This window comes from Telopea speciosissima, chromosome 2, assembly GCF_018873765.1.
Source record: "Telopea speciosissima isolate NSW1024214 ecotype Mountain lineage chromosome 2, Tspe_v1, whole genome shotgun sequence".
Classification (NCBI taxonomy): Eukaryota; Viridiplantae; Streptophyta; class Magnoliopsida; order Proteales; family Proteaceae; genus Telopea; species Telopea speciosissima.
This window is the reverse complement of record NC_057917.1, coordinates 83,084,798-83,100,340: the sequence shown is the minus strand read 5'-3', so window position 1 is coordinate 83,100,340 and position 15,543 is coordinate 83,084,798. Positions and strand designations below refer to the sequence as shown.

At 38.0% G+C, this 15,543-nt stretch overlaps 1 protein-coding gene across 1 annotated transcript in view; it reads left to right on the top strand.

The window, feature by feature from the left end:
* LOC122651793 overlaps nucleotides 1-15,543 on the top strand; it is a 60,187-nt gene that overhangs the window by 1,093 nt on the left and 43,551 nt on the right. Inside the window, exons 3-11 of the mRNA XM_043845330.1 lie at nucleotides 1,960-1,999; nucleotides 2,095-2,343; nucleotides 8,600-8,699; nucleotides 8,788-8,862; nucleotides 11,514-11,612; nucleotides 12,015-12,131; nucleotides 12,274-12,389; nucleotides 12,536-12,635; nucleotides 14,211-14,569. Of these exons, the coding sequence (XP_043701265.1) occupies nucleotides 1,960-1,999; nucleotides 2,095-2,343; nucleotides 8,600-8,699; nucleotides 8,788-8,862; nucleotides 11,514-11,612; nucleotides 12,015-12,131; nucleotides 12,274-12,389; nucleotides 12,536-12,635; nucleotides 14,211-14,569 (1,255 nt within the window). The remainder of the gene's footprint in view (nucleotides 1-1,959; nucleotides 2,000-2,094; nucleotides 2,344-8,599; nucleotides 8,700-8,787; nucleotides 8,863-11,513; nucleotides 11,613-12,014; nucleotides 12,132-12,273; nucleotides 12,390-12,535; nucleotides 12,636-14,210; nucleotides 14,570-15,543) is intronic.

The following is a 15,543-nucleotide window of genomic DNA, read 5'->3' as shown; positions in this document are numbered from 1 at the left end:
GTAGAAATGGACTACATTTCTATATGAGGTCAGGTAGCCCAAAAGAATCACAACTCCCTAAATTCCTGGTTTATTGCTTTTCAGTCATTAAGGCTCCGAATACGTTCATCAAAATCATGGAGAGTATCAGGAAACTTACATTGGGAGACTTGAGATGCTAGGAAATACCATTTCATCAACTGGTTTCCATTTATGTGAGTAAAATAGAAGGTTTGAAATTTGGACTAAGATTGCTGAGTAAAAGAAACTTTGCTTTGTCATCCAAATGGATTTGAGGTTCCTTAGGTGGCTCATAACTCTTACTATATTCGGTCCTTGGAAGAGTGGAATTAAAATGTCACTTTTTTCTCCTTTCATTGGATATGACATAGTTGTCACGTCTAGGTGACCTAAGGCGTTGGAGGGGGCCTAGACACAAGGCGACCAAGAGTTCCAAGGCACCTGGGCGCCTAGGCGACACCTTGAAAACTATGGGATATGGTGTTGCCAATAGGAGAAATATAAAAATTCTGGACTAATACTTGATCGTGATCTTCTTTTGAGAGCAAAATTCCCTAAGCGACGAAGGGGTCCAAGGTATCTGGGCGCCTAGGCGACACCTTCACAACTATGGGATATGGTGTTGCCAATAGGAGAAATATAAAAATTCTGGACTAATACTTGATCGTGATCTGCTTTTGAGAGCAACATTCCCTAGGCGACCAAGGTGTCCAAGGCATCTGGGCGCCTAGGCGACACCTTACAACTATGGGATATGGTGTTGGTAATAGGAGAAATACAAAAATTCTGGACTAATACTTGATCGTGATCTCCTTTTGAGAGCAATTCCCTAGTCTCCTCTCGTTTCTCACCATACAGAAAATATTATCATGGACATTTTGTTTGTATCTCCTGCTGGGATACCTTGGGACCTTGGGTTCTCTAAGCAGTTGATAGATTTTGGAATAGAAGAGGCTAATTTGTACATCTCCCAGTGGTTTTCATACCAGAGGACTGCCAGGATACTCGAGGTCAGACTTTAGAATGTAGTGGAATTTTCTAATTAAGTCTTTCCTTTTGGCTTTGGTCATAGAACCAACCAATGGTTGTTTATCCTATTCTCAAGTTTTTGTTTTGTTTTGAAAATATTCAATAGCTGCCATATGCTATTTCATGGTTTTGTGGAAAGAAAGACACAAGAAGACTTCTTGAAAGGAGATGGTTACCCACATTTGACCAGTATATGCCCTTCAGTAAAGGAGATGGTTACACTGGTTTTCTTCCATCGAAATGGGCTTGTTGCTCAGGGAAAATTTGTAAGGCTTATAGAGTTCTGATTTTGGAGAGCTTTAGCTGTCTTTATTGGAGTCTTGATGAAAAAGAAGAGAAAAAATTTCAGTATATATATACATTTGCTTTTGTTGGTCCTTTGTAAAAATGAAGAAAGTTGTAAAGCTTCTGTATTTTTATATTTATTAATGAAATACTTTCTATTTGTGCCCATCAAAATGAAAAGAAAAATAAAAAAGGTTTCAAGTGGTTTATACTTTCATGATTTTGAACTTAAATATTAAATAACAATATTATCTGCTATGGAGAGTAGGTTTTACTTTTGTGATTACTTTGCTTTACTGGCCCTTGTACATTTTCTTAGGGCGTCTTCTTAAATCCTTCTTTGGTTGAAGAGAAAAGAGGGGAGAACCAACTAGAATTTGGTCGAAAAGTAAGGAAAGAAGTACTGACTAAAATGAGATTTGGTCCTTAATCTTGTTTCCTGCTGCACCTGGATTTAATATCTAGAGACTTTAGGTTTTCAAAGGAGAGGAGGGGCCTCTCTGTAGTTGATTTTTGTTTGCTTTCACTTCATCAAAGAATCATGCAGTTTCCCTCATTGTATATTAGAACTGTTGAATACTAATATATTATATCTTGCCTATTAATTCTTTTATCCCTTTATTTTTTCAAATATATGGTCGATAGAGCCTAAAGCAAAACCAACAGAGGCCATGCGTGGAGGGAGGTATGGATCTTCCTGCTCATGTACATTTTTCTACATTTTCTCATGGCTTTTACTGAGTCCTGAACTTTCTTGTTTGGCTCATTGTTTTGTTAAAGTGTTAAGCAGGTTAACTTTTATGATGATGATGTGCGCTTTTGGCAACTTTGGTGTAATCGCTCTGCAGCTGCTGAGGCTCCATCTCCAGTCAATCAGCACTCCTCGGCTTTTACCTCTCCCCCTCCTTCCACGAGAGGAAGACATTTTCTTGTCATATGCTGTGAGAATAAAGCCATATTTTTGGACTTGGTGACAATGCGTGGGCGTGATGTGCCAAAGCAAGACCTTGACAACAAGTCTCTTCTCTGGCAAGTCCTAGTTTCTCTTGGTGTTTCTTTTGCATGAGAGTTCATACTTCATTGTTGATAGAATGTTCCAGTATGTTTGTGAAATCTTTTGCTGTGTATGCCCAGCAAGCCTTAATATGTAGTTCAGGGTCAGCAGAGGTTATTGGTCACTGTTGAATTGCTTACTACTATAAGATATTGGAGTGATATTTTGTTATTTTCTTTTTTTGAGTGGGGTCTGGTAGTGTTAGTGTTACATTGGTTTGTGAACTTTGTCTTCTGTCACTTCTCACGACTGGCCACATGGCAGACATGTGGGTCCATGTGTTATAGGACTGCTACACTCATTTCATTCGTCAAGTTAGCTCAAAACAAGCAAGAGAAGTGTCTTGAGAGGGAGTTCAAAATGACATCAAATTACAATAATGCCACTAGATTCTATTAGGGGAAATATCATCCCCCTCCCCTCTAAGTTTCCTTAATATCAACCCAATCCCCAAGTTTTGAAAAATGATAATGCCCTCCCCTACTTTCCCAAGATTCTATCAACCGTACCCTAACCGTTAAAAAACGCCATTAAGTGATGACGTGGCATGTACAAAATTTCTAAAACCCCAAAATACCCTTAATATAATTTTATTCCAATTTTGCCCTTCCCTACTTTCCCTTTTGTGTCTTCTTCTTCTTCTGCCAGCACCACCATCATCGCAACCACTGCCGCCTCCGATCCTCTTCCACCGCCAACACCACCGCCACCACAATTGCCAGCACCACCACCACCGCTTAGGAGTTTCTATTCTGCTTCCACACGGAGCAATACAGAGAAGCTCAAGTTCTACGCAGATCTACTATGCAGCCTGTGATCTGCTTCCTCACTGATCTACTATGCAACCTGCGATCTACTCGACGGAGATCCCCTGAGCCAGGGAGAAAATTAGATTCTTCTCCTTTTCTTCTCCTTCTTCTTCACCTGTTCCACTTTATTTATTTATTTTTTCTTAACTCCAATCACGACTAACCAGCAGCTGCATACCATTCCCCTGCTGTTTCCTTTCTCTGGTTCTTCTCCACCACGAGCTCCATCTTTTCACTCCCATTCTCCTTCTTCCCCAACCGAAACCCACCTTCTACTCCATCTCTAACTGATTTTTTTTTTGTTTTCTAAAATCTCAACCCAGCCGAACCCATCTCCTTTTCCCATTTTTGAAACCCACTCTCTTCTCCCACTTCTGGAACCCACTCACCGAACCCAATACAAAAATCTTGTGAAAAACAATGCTTTCTTGATTATTTCTTCTTCTTTGTTTACAGAACCCACCCTATAAAAAAAAACGATTGAAAAAGCCCCTAAGAAACTTGGGGAGGAAGAAGGAGATATGAATCGAAAGAGTTTTAATAGGCAACCAGAAATGGAAACCTAGAAAAGGAGAGTTTTAAAACCTTCACTCTCTGGAAGCTCTTCTCTGTTAGGTTTGTTCTTCCTCTTTGTCTTTCACAACTAATCTCTCTTTCATAAATGTTCCCTGCAATTCTGACCAGTCTCCAAATGGGTGGTCTCGGGCTCTCAGCCTTCGCTACGTACTCCTCTTGTTCTTCTCCCCAGCTCCGCATTCCAGCCGATCCAAAACACCATTACCGTTTTGGTAGCTTTAAGAGAGGTTCGTTCTGGTTTTCCAAAGCCATGGCTTCCTTAATTTCTAGTCCAGAAACTGATTCAAGACGGAGGAATCAGCCATTTCCCATTGAACGGAGGCCCCAGATACTTAAGGATTTCTAATAGGGAGAGGGTGCGATGACTGTGGTTGTATAGTAGATTGCAGGTAGGCTACTGGGAGAAGGGGAGAGAGAGAAGGCGCCTCCGGCGTAAACATCGGACTGGATGGCTACGGGAGGGTGGCAGTGGTTATGGACATCGTGAGGGTGGTGGTGGTGGATACAGCCGTGGTGGTGACCGTGGCTACTAGAAGAAGAGGAAAGAAGAAGAAAGAAGAAAGAATTGAGGTTAGAGACAAGGGTAATATCATCTTTTCATATGCTGTTTTAACAGAATTAGTCACTTAGGTTATGGTTGATAGAATATTTAAAAAGTAGGGGAGGGCATTATCATTTTTCAAAACTTGGGGATTGGGTTGACATTAAGGAAACTTAGAGGGGAGGGGGATGATATTTCCCCATTCTATTATGGTGAATTAGTGAAATGACATTCATGTAATTTTGGGAAACCTTAACTTTCTAACCACTTCCTATGCTTGTTCCAAGCCGAACTTTTACCAGTGAATGAGTGAAATGGGTACCTACATGACTACATTCATCCTAGTTTGCTGCATCACATAACTAGCCTAGGTAACATGACCTTGTGATAAGACAAAGTTCAAATGCCTTATGATGTTTACTTTTTTCCTTTTTTCCTTTTTTCTTTTCTTGTCTTGTCTTTTAGTACTTTCATTAGTATTGTTAACTATAATTAGGAGTAAGAACTGAAAAGTTAAAGTAGCATATTTGTGGTATACATGTTGGAAGCATGTCACAACAAGTGTCTCAAATCAATTCAACATAACAAAGCCTTATCCAACTAAATGGCATTGGCTACATGGATTTGTTTTCCATTCAACTCTATTCAAAGCTACACTTGTTGTTAACCGTAATCCATGAATGCCTTCTCACCAAAAAGTTATTCTGAGGGTCTTTAGGAAGATCAAAAAATCCGGGATTGTATCAAGAATTATGTAAAAAAACATAAGAGAATAATTGAGGGAATTGCATGTATAGAGATTCAGAAAAGGAACTGATTTGATTCAGTTCATAATCCATATCATGATTTCTCCTACAGTCCTTCAATGCCCACCTCTTGATCTTTTAGCCATAGTTCGAAAACTCGTTTCGTTTCGGTGTTTCGGTCGAAATTTTGCATTTTTCTGTTATGTTTCGGTAGGTCATTTCGGTGGGTTTTAGGCTAAGTTAAGGCCTGAAACTTCATGGAAACCCTATTTTAAGTTATATAAACACATTTAAATGTTTGAATTGCAAAAATAGTCACCCAAAGTGGTGTTTTGGATTTGCACCATTGATTGGCAATATACGGTCGAATCCTAATGTATAACTTAGTTAATTATATATACGCATTGTTTAAAACTTTAAGTACTAGAGGACATAATAAATTAATGATTAATAAGCAATTTAAACAAGTAAATTGACTTGGAAGTTGGAAACATAAAGTGAATGACTCATAAGTCATAACGTAAGTCAAAATATTAAGTACAATAAGTGAATAACAAGTTAAGAAGATGATATCAATATGACAATATCCCCAATAGGCCAATACAAGTCAAGTAGTCATCTAGTGACTCAAATGTTTACAAATATTCTAATAATAATTACTCCGACATTCAGGATCGACCCTACTCATAGTTCGATGGAGCCGATTTGCATTGTTCTCCGACTATAGGACAAATGAATGCCACGTCATAGTATGGGAGAAGAAACGACCGAGACTGACGAGGAGAAAAAAACCCAAAAAAATCAGAGCTTGTTAAGTCTCGGTCGAAATTCGATCGAGACTAACGAGTTTTGGTATTTATAAAGCTACTTTTGAAAAAGGAATCTCGATATCTCGCGAGATTTTGATTTTGTCTGGGGATATCGCGAGATGGTCGAAATTTTGACCGAGTTTTTGCATTTTTTTGATTCGAACTTGTGTTTCGTTTCGGTCAGGTCGAGATACTCAAAATATTCGAGATCTCGACCGAGATTTCACGAGATTTAGTACTATGCTTTTAGCCCCTCGAGTTCTGAATCATATTACTCTTTACCAGTACACCCAAAACATAGTTTAAAAAATTGTTTTGGTAGACCATTTCAGTTACACCAAAATTAGCGAAACACACTGAAATTGGGGAAATTTTGTCGAAACAGTACATTTTTGGGGAGGGGGGTGGCCGAAATGTTCAAAATTGTGACCGAAATGAGAGAAATTACCAAAATTTCACTGAAACACTGCATTTTTTGTCTACAATATAGACATGACAGAAATGCCCGAAATTTCGGCGAAAAGTACTGATTCTGGGTTTCGCCTCCTGTTTCGTCTCGGACATGTCGAAATTAGCGAAATTTCAGTGAGTTTTTGAACTATAACCCAAAGTTATCCTACTCACATGTCCCACGATCTCAAAAGATGTTCTCTCTACTTATCATGTATTAGAGCTACTCCTAAAGTAACTCTAATGTGTTCATTCCTTATCTTTTCTTGTTTTACCAATTATCCATTTGAACATCTTGAAGCTACTCTAATTTCATTTGTATGTTGTTTATTCATTGCTCTACATTTAGGTCAATATATCAGAGCTGGTCTTTTATCTGTCCTACAAAAATTTGCCTTTTTTTTTTTTTTTTACTGGGATGCATCAAGCACACAAAACTCTAGAGGCACTTCTCCAGTCTCCACTTCATTCATCCTGCTCTAATTCTGTGTGTAACAATCTTCTCCATTCCTCCTTTATTTATGATTAAACTAGATATTTAAAATTTGCACTTTGAGGTATCTCTCTTACCAACCCACTTTCAGTCCTATATTTACTAAATCTGTAGTCCATATATTTTGTTTTAAGATTAGTTGGACAAAAACAGAATATATGGAATGTAGCTTTAGTAAAATTAAAAAGGTGTCTGTGTTATATAGAAGCATAACTTGTCAGATGTTATGCTGGTAAGAAATCAAAGGCTAGGGTTTTGTTTGCCGGGAAGACCTAGAAAATAGTGAAATCTATTTATGTACTATAATATGAATGGAAGATATAAAAATTTACTTGGTTGATCAAATAACTGAGCCATACAAGAAGCTGGTTTAGCCTGACCAAGTATTACAGATTTTATGCGGGAAGTGAAATCTTCTGAATTACTGGTTTACGCTATCTTTGGTATAGTTTTTATTTTTGATTTTTGTCTATTTAACAAAAATCATTAATGAAAACCATTTTTGATCAAAAATTAAAAATCGTTTGGTAAACATTAGACATAATATAATATAGAATGAAATATGGTTTGGTATAGTCATGTGTAGAATGGTTTTTTGAAGAAATGGTGTGTGAAGATATTCCCTCTTCATCCATCTTCCTTCCTTCCTGGAAAACGGAAAGGGATGAGAAGAAGCTCAAATTAAAGAAAGAAAGGGAATTTTCCTTTTCCAAATAGGGGAGATATATTTCCTAGTTCCAACTTCCAACCCCAGAAGAAAAGCAATCCACACTACAAATCAACAGCAGAAATAGAACGCAAATGAAAATAATATTAGAAGGAGAAGGTAAAGAGGAAAAGAAAATCCAGAGCCAGATCCCACCATGGGAGTTGGTAACTAGGGAAGGATATATTGGGTTTGATGGTACATGCTCTTGTTGATGTAACAGTACAAAAGGGATTCTTATTGATAAGATTTTCTCATTTCCAAGGGATAGTATGGTAAATTATAGGGAAAAGGCTTCCTAGTTCAGCGAATCACCATGAGTTGTGTACAAGCTCCATTAACTGGCAGATCCATCCAAACTCAAGGCCAAGGATTCGAAAACTAAAACTGAAGAAACCAAAATAAGATCGAAAAGCCACAGCAGGAACAAGCCAAGTAGCCAGAAACCCTAAATTCTGAAAAACGATAATAAAGGAAAAGAAACGAAGAAATCCCAAACGCAGCTGATGCAGAGGTAGAAGACGGTAAAAAGAGCGAGGGAAATAAAAGGGTGGGGGGAGGGGGGAAACAAAATTCAGATATAACATGAACTGCCGGTGGTGGTGGTGGCATTAGCTGCTGGCGTCGGCGGCGGCAGCATTCGCTGCCTTAGTTCCACCTTCGTGGCCCATTCTTCATCATTTCAGGGTTTTGGTCTTCCCATTCTCTCTCTTGATCGATGTAGAAGGAGGAGAATTGGAGGCTTGCCTTTTTAAAAAACAGAAGCAATTTACTATTTTACCCTTCAGTTTTGGGGTTTATGAGCACATGCTCATTAAAGTGTCCACACAAATAGCGAAAAACAGTTTTCAACGAAAAACCATAAACGGCTTTCCATCTATTTTTGGTTTTTGGTTTTTTTCAAGCTTTTTTAAATAGAAACAGGCTCCATAAACGATACCAAACACAACCAAAAACGTTTTTAAAGGCAAAAATAAAAAATAAAAACTATACCAAAGACTCCCATAGTTATTTGTTATGAACATTCAGAACTTGCTTATTCTTTTTGAAAAGGCTTCTTATATCTCTATATGTGTGAGAAAATATTTTCATTTGCTGCAGTATGGAGTTTCTCTCCAGATCTGCTGCTGGTGATGGTCCCCTCGTTGCTTTTGGTGGATCAGATGGTGTCATTAGAGTTCTTTCAATGATAACATGGAAGGTTAGGGAGCCTGTTATGTTGATTTATTTGTTTTCACTGTCACCTTGTTTGTTTAATGCATTGTGTGATGAAATTTGTTCATTGGCAGCTTGTTCGAAGGTACACTGGTGGTCACAAAGGTTCAATAGCTTGCTTGATGACATTCATGGCTTCTTCTGGTGAGGTAAATTTTGTTTAGTATTTTCGTAGAACCAAATAATTAAGATTCTGCATGCTTGTTAAGTAGTATAGCAGGCTTTGCTGTTTTCTGATTTGGAGCTGAACAGCTATTGATACCTTGACATTGGATTACATGAATGATGTAGTTGTAACTACCAAATATGTGCTATTGAATCCAAGTACATGGTCAGTGATTAGGTGGCATTGAGCAAGGCTACTTTCAAGGAAAAGGCAGTCTTAATGCCTCAAGAGGGTTGCATCATTTGTTAAATGATGAGAGGATTGTTATACTTATGATTATGATTATGATTATGATGATGAATGATTGGATTATAATCTAGAGGAAAGGAGAGGGAGAGTTACTATGGGGAAGAATCCCAGACAAACAATGGAGAGGTAAAATTATCTAGTGCAAATCAAATAGTAAGCAGGTGCTTAGACTTGGTGATGTGGGAAGGGACCAAAAGATCCTAAATCACGACTTGCAAGTAATGGGCTTAGTGTGGCCCTGTTTGGATAGGGGGTTTTGGTGGGGGTGGGAATGAACAATGTGGGAATACCTGACAACATTCCTAGGGATTTGCACATAGAACTAAAACTCACGAGATCTCGACGAAAATCTTGCTTTTTCTAATGCTCGAGACGAGATGAAGGGCTAAATGGAAAGTTACAATGTCTCGGCGAGGGAAATCTTGGTAGTTTTGGTCATCTTGATGGGAAATCTTGGTATACAGATACCTATTTATGCAAACCTTGGTATGCAGACACTTATTTATGCCAGAAACCAGGGCAAACACTTATTTATGCCTAATCTCTGGTCAATCAGGTCCGGGCTGAGTTAAGGGGACCTAGGGTTGGGTTGGGGTTTTAAAAATCCCAGCTCAGCCTGGTTTTACCCCTGGGGGAGGAGTCCTCTCCTTCTCCAGCTAATGAAGTCGAAGATGGCATTGGCGGAGTCCTCTCTTTTCCCTCTCCCACTCTCTTTCCTCCCTGTCCCTTCTCTTTGTTAGAGTTATGTGTGTAAGGGTAGTTTTGTCATTGTCTTATTATAAGACATGACTTAGTTGTTATTTACTCTTTCTTTTTATTTCTTCTTTCCTCCCTAGGGATGCTTATGTAATTTCCAGAAGTTTATTAATGAAGTTATATGTGTGTTGAGGATCACTCTACACACACAATCGATTCTCTCCCAGTCTCTCTTCTTTTCTTCTCTTCTCTCCTTCTTCTTCCCTTTCTCTTGGCTGTTAACCCTTTGATATCTCATTAGAATTGATCCATTGAAGATTTAAGTCTCTTGCCCACTCCCTCTCTTTGACTCTGTCTTTCTCCTGATCGGCTGATCCTTCTCTTTGTCCTCTGTTTCTCTATCTCTCTCCCTCTCCTGTTCCATCTCTGTCCTCCCTTTCTTTCTTCCGCTCCCTCTTTGTTCTCCCTATCTTTCTCTCTTCCTCATCTCATATGGAGTACAGTTTGTTGGTTGTCCGTTGTACTGCTGCTGATGATTCAACCATTTGTGCCCCAGGGGGTTGGGGGGTGGGGGGAGACAACAAAAACAAAAAGAGAAAAAGAAGACATCTTTGCATGTGAGTTGCCTATCTGCTGGCCAAGCTCTCAAGTCAAAATATTACTTTAAGAGAATTAAGGCCTTGATGTATCCTGTTTGTCAATGATTCTGTGATATCCATTATGAATGTGAAGGAAGTGACCAAATATGCATGCTTAATGATTGCCTCGGATGAACTGTATCAATGTTCACCATCTGGTGATGCCACATGTTTAATTAGCAGTAATATTAGGTGCTCAAGATTGCATGTTTTGTTCACTAGAACTGTGTTTTGGTGATCTTACGATTCTTACCATAATACTGTAATTTTTACATTCCTTGAAAGTTGAAACAAATGTTTGATTCTGGAACTGAGCAAGTGGACAATGAACATTTTCAGAGTCTGCCTGCAAAGACATCTTTGTAGAAATATTAGGAATTTAATAGAGGTAGGAAAAGAGAAGAAGAAGAAGAAAATAGAGCATGGCTCAAGAGAATGATCGTATTCTCTCTCCAAATTCAATGTTGTTTCATTAATATGAAAAAGTCCAAAACACTGCTAAGTTTGAAATAAATACATACATGTATTAATTCATTAATGTGAAAAACACCAAAACACTACTAAGGGTGAAATAAATACATACATGTCCCCACATTACTAATGTACATATCTAACATATCCAACAATCCCTCCCGTTTGTTCTCATATCTCGCTGTCATATTCTCCCCTTTCTAAATCTACCAGTTCCTGTCTCCATAAATCAGTTGATATATCTCTATGTAGATTTGAACCTTGGTCGGAGAACAAGTCAATCAAATGAGAAGTTTCAGGTTTGGAATGTTGTATTGGGCATAATCTGTTAAAAGAATATGCTAGAAAGTTGTCCCATTGGATTCTTGCCAAGTGACTGATATTCAGGTTTTATGAATGTCAATTTTGATAACTAGAAGGGATTTTGTAAATGATGGTATTTGGTAAGTAAGATTCAAGTATTGTACTTTCATCTTGGATATGTAGTTTTTGCTTATTCAAACTAGGCTAATCCATTTAGTCAAGTCCCCCCCTTCCCCCTGTCAAAAGTATGTAATGTGCTTCTAATTGCAACTTGCAGGCCCTTCTGGTATCTGGTGGTCATGATGGTTTACTTGTTCTGTGGAGTGCTGACCATGGGCAAGATTCACGTGAACTTGTACCCAAGTTGAGTTTGAAGGTTGTTATCTTCTTCTTCTACATTTGAATGTCTTTGTACCTTTTCCACCTAATAAGATGTCAGGACACTATGCAGGGGTTAATTAACCATTCCCTTTTTTAGAGCAGGATCTTTTCTCACATGAAGGATAGAATGTTTGGTCAATATTCTGTTTCCATCAGAACATTCTGAGTTTCAACTTCTTGGATTGGCTTAATAATATTTTATCTTGAATTTTAGTGCTGTATTTACTCTTTTCTTTTCCTTTAGATAAAGAACCTTGTGTGCATGGCTTGTATCGATAGAAGTTCCTTAATAGCCTTTTCAAGTTGGGAAGAAAATGTCTAATGCAAGGACAGGTTCAGGCCTAATGATTGAGAAGGCACTTTTCAAACCTTACATATCTCCTATGTACACTTCCAGGCACATGATGGTGGTGTTGTGGCTGTTGAGCTTTCTAGGGTGATGGGAGGTGCACCACAGCTTATTACAATTGGAGCAGATAAGACTCTAGCTATTTGGGACACCATTTCCTTTAAGGTTCTATATTGTCTGGATTTCTCAATTTGTCAGTGTGAGATTTGCTTAGTATTTGGAAGTTTATAGTACTTCTCAAGGATAATGTTATGGCACTATTATACTGATGATTTTGCATCTATATTTCATGCTTTTTCCTAATCAGGAATTAAGGCGTATTAAACCTGTTCCAAAGCTGGCTTGCCATAGTGTGGCATCTTGGTGCCATCCTCGAGCTCCGAACCTTGATATTTTAACTTGTGTAAAGGATTCTCATATTTGGTATGCATGCCTGTTTTCCTTAAAGGGCCCTCATAGCCACAAAATCTCATTAGTCTTGTATTCTTTTGAAACAGTATTTAGTTTTAGAAAATATGGTTTGTTTTGCTTAAATTTGAGGAAGATCAGCGCTTTCTGATTTTTGGTAGGGCTATCGAACACCCAACATATTCAGCTCTTACAAGGCCGTTGTGTGAACTTTCTTCACTTGTTCCTCCACAAGTTCTTGCACCGAATAAAAAGTTAAGGGTATGTCTTACTTTAAAAATGTCTTTTTCTTGTTTGGCACATTTAATCACTTATTTTAAAGATATATATAGAGAGGGAGTTTTGAGATTTGATCCTTGTACTTTTTGATACATCTACCTGAAACACATTAATAATGCATGATTCTTGTAACAGTTCCGAGATAAGGCTTTAAATGTGCTTAATATGTATATGTTAATATGTTATACATATGATAATTTAATTGTTTCATCCAAGGTTCAAAAACTCGTCTCTACTCGGTGTCTCAATCAGGTTGAGATGACCGAGACCTCGGCGAGTTAGTGTATTTTTTTTTTGTTGTTTCGGTGGGAAAATGGCCATAGTTGGCTCCGAAACTTTAAGGGAAGCTTGTTTTAGGCTTAATAAACATATTGAAATCAGGAAAGCTTGTTTTAGGCTTGATAAACATATTGAAATCTTCAATTTGTAAAAAAAAGCACCCAATTTGGTGTTTTGGATTTGCACCCTTGGTTGGCAGTAAACGTCAAACCCTTAATGTAATATTTGCCTATTCTACACATTGTTTGAGTGCTATGAGACATAATTGGCAAGTAAAACATGTAAATTATGCAATAATGGATGAAGGCACTTAATATTGAATAATTATTTAAGAAATAGTTAAAAACTTAAAGTTTCTACTACAAACTACAAAGTACAGTGAAGTGTGAAGTGTGAACAATGCATATTACATAGACACCCAACCCAAGTACCGTGAACAATACATTAGTCATAGATACCCTAGTCTTCCATGTCCGAACTCTCATCAAAACAATATTATGAGTATGTGACTGCCTACTGATATGAACTACGACGTGCTGGTTTGAGTCCACTCATGGTCCAATGGAGCCGACGTGCATTGTCTTCTGTCTGCATGACATATGAGTGCCACATCATAGTGTTCGAGAAGAAACGAGAGTAGTCCTCCACACCTGCCCTGTAAATGGAAGTGTGCATCATGGAAGCATGCATGAGAAGTATTGTATTGTTCAATCCTTAATTTATGAACTTCCTGTATTCTTAGGAGGTAAGTTATGATTTAATGAATGGCTTCGGTGTCAGCTCCACTACTTCAATAGGTTGGATGATTTGCTTTCTTCGTTATGTAGACCAACCTCAGGAAAAAAGGGTTAATTGCATTTTGTGTCTAGTGCTGGTAGCTACATGCTGGTCCATTTGGAAAGATAAATCACAGGGTTTTAATTATGCCGAACCCTCTTGGAGAGTTTGTTATGTAAGCAAGGCGTTTTTTATTTTGTTGGGTCTGGAGCAAGAAGCTTGATAAGGTGACTTGTTCCCGGAACAGTTTTTGTATTTTTTTTTTGTTTTTTGGCAGTTAAATGAGCAACCCTTAATCCTGTTCTGGCCTAATCTGATAACTCGGGATAGCACATTTTATACTTCTGGTTTCTGACGGCCTTTTTATAGTGCCCTTTAATCTCTATTTTTTACATATGAAGAAAAGGGAATTGGTTGCTGGACTTGCTTTTCCTATTGTTATCTCTGTGTATAGTTTAGTTTTTTGGCCTTTTCTAATGTTTTTTTAAATTTCCATTGTAGGTTTACTGCATGGTTGCACATGCTTTACAACCTCACCTTGTTGCTACTGGAACCAATATTGGTGTTATTCTCAGTGAGTTTGATGCAAGATCTCTTCCAGCTGTTGCTCCTCTATCAATGCCACCTGGCAGCAGAGAGCATTCCGCCGTATATGTGGTTGAAAGGGAACTGAAGTTACTTAACTTTCAGTTGTCTAACACCATGAATCCATCTCTTGGAAGTACTGGCTCTATATCCGAAACAGGAAGGTCAAGAGCGGAGTCATTGGAACCCTTACATGTCAAGCAAATGAAAAAGCACATTAGTACACCAGTTCCGCATGATTCTTATTCTGTTCTTTCGGTGAGCAGTTCTGGAAAGTAAGTTGCTGCATGTCTGCAATTAAATCTGCTTCTCATTCTAATCCTACTACTTATGAAGTCTACTGCTCCTATTTTTGAAACTCTATTTGATGATTTTAGACACTGTAGTCATATATCTTCCATATCTTGTTTGGGGAATCTGGATCTCTCTGATCCAACTCACCTAGAACTCTTAGGTTGTGCGGTCATTCGAAAGGTTATTTAACTCTTTTCCATGAGTACAATATCATGCAGTTTTGATGTGTTTTGAGCAAATCATGGCTATTGACGGGCAATATAGAAATCTATGGCATATTATTTTATTGTGTGTTATTTGACTTTCTATAGATTTGATACTCATCTTGGCAGTAATCAAAGGTCTATCCCCTACTATTGTTGTTGGAATCTTTTTAACCTGAGTTTGGAGGGATTAATCTTCAATTATTATAGCTGTATATATTCCGTCATATTGGTATTTAAAACACAGCAAAGGGCCACCAAACATAAGCTGGAGGCAGCCTCATTATTTTTCAATTAGTATGTTTATATTATATTTATATCCCACGCTTTGTTTATTATATATTGGTTTTCTCATATTAGTCCAGTACTAGCATAATTATATCATATTGCCTTGATGTGGCTTCTATGTTGCATATAAACATTATTATATAATATTATCATTGCTATATTACATATAGTCATTAATGCACGTGTAGGGCGCCTAGGCGGGCTCCTTGTCGCCTAAGCACCCCTCCAACGCCTTTGGTTGCTAGTCGCCATGACAACTATGCTCTCTGCTAAGTCACAAAAAACTGCCAACTTGAATCTCTGGAGAGATTGGTTGACTCTTATTCTTTGTGGGTGACTTATATAATTATATATAATTATATTAATCATTTTAAAGGGCATCTAGGCTGTTGGAGTTACTACAAAGGATTACATCTATTCTGAAGCTTTGGCCTTGGTCACTTTGTCCTATTAATGCACGAGCT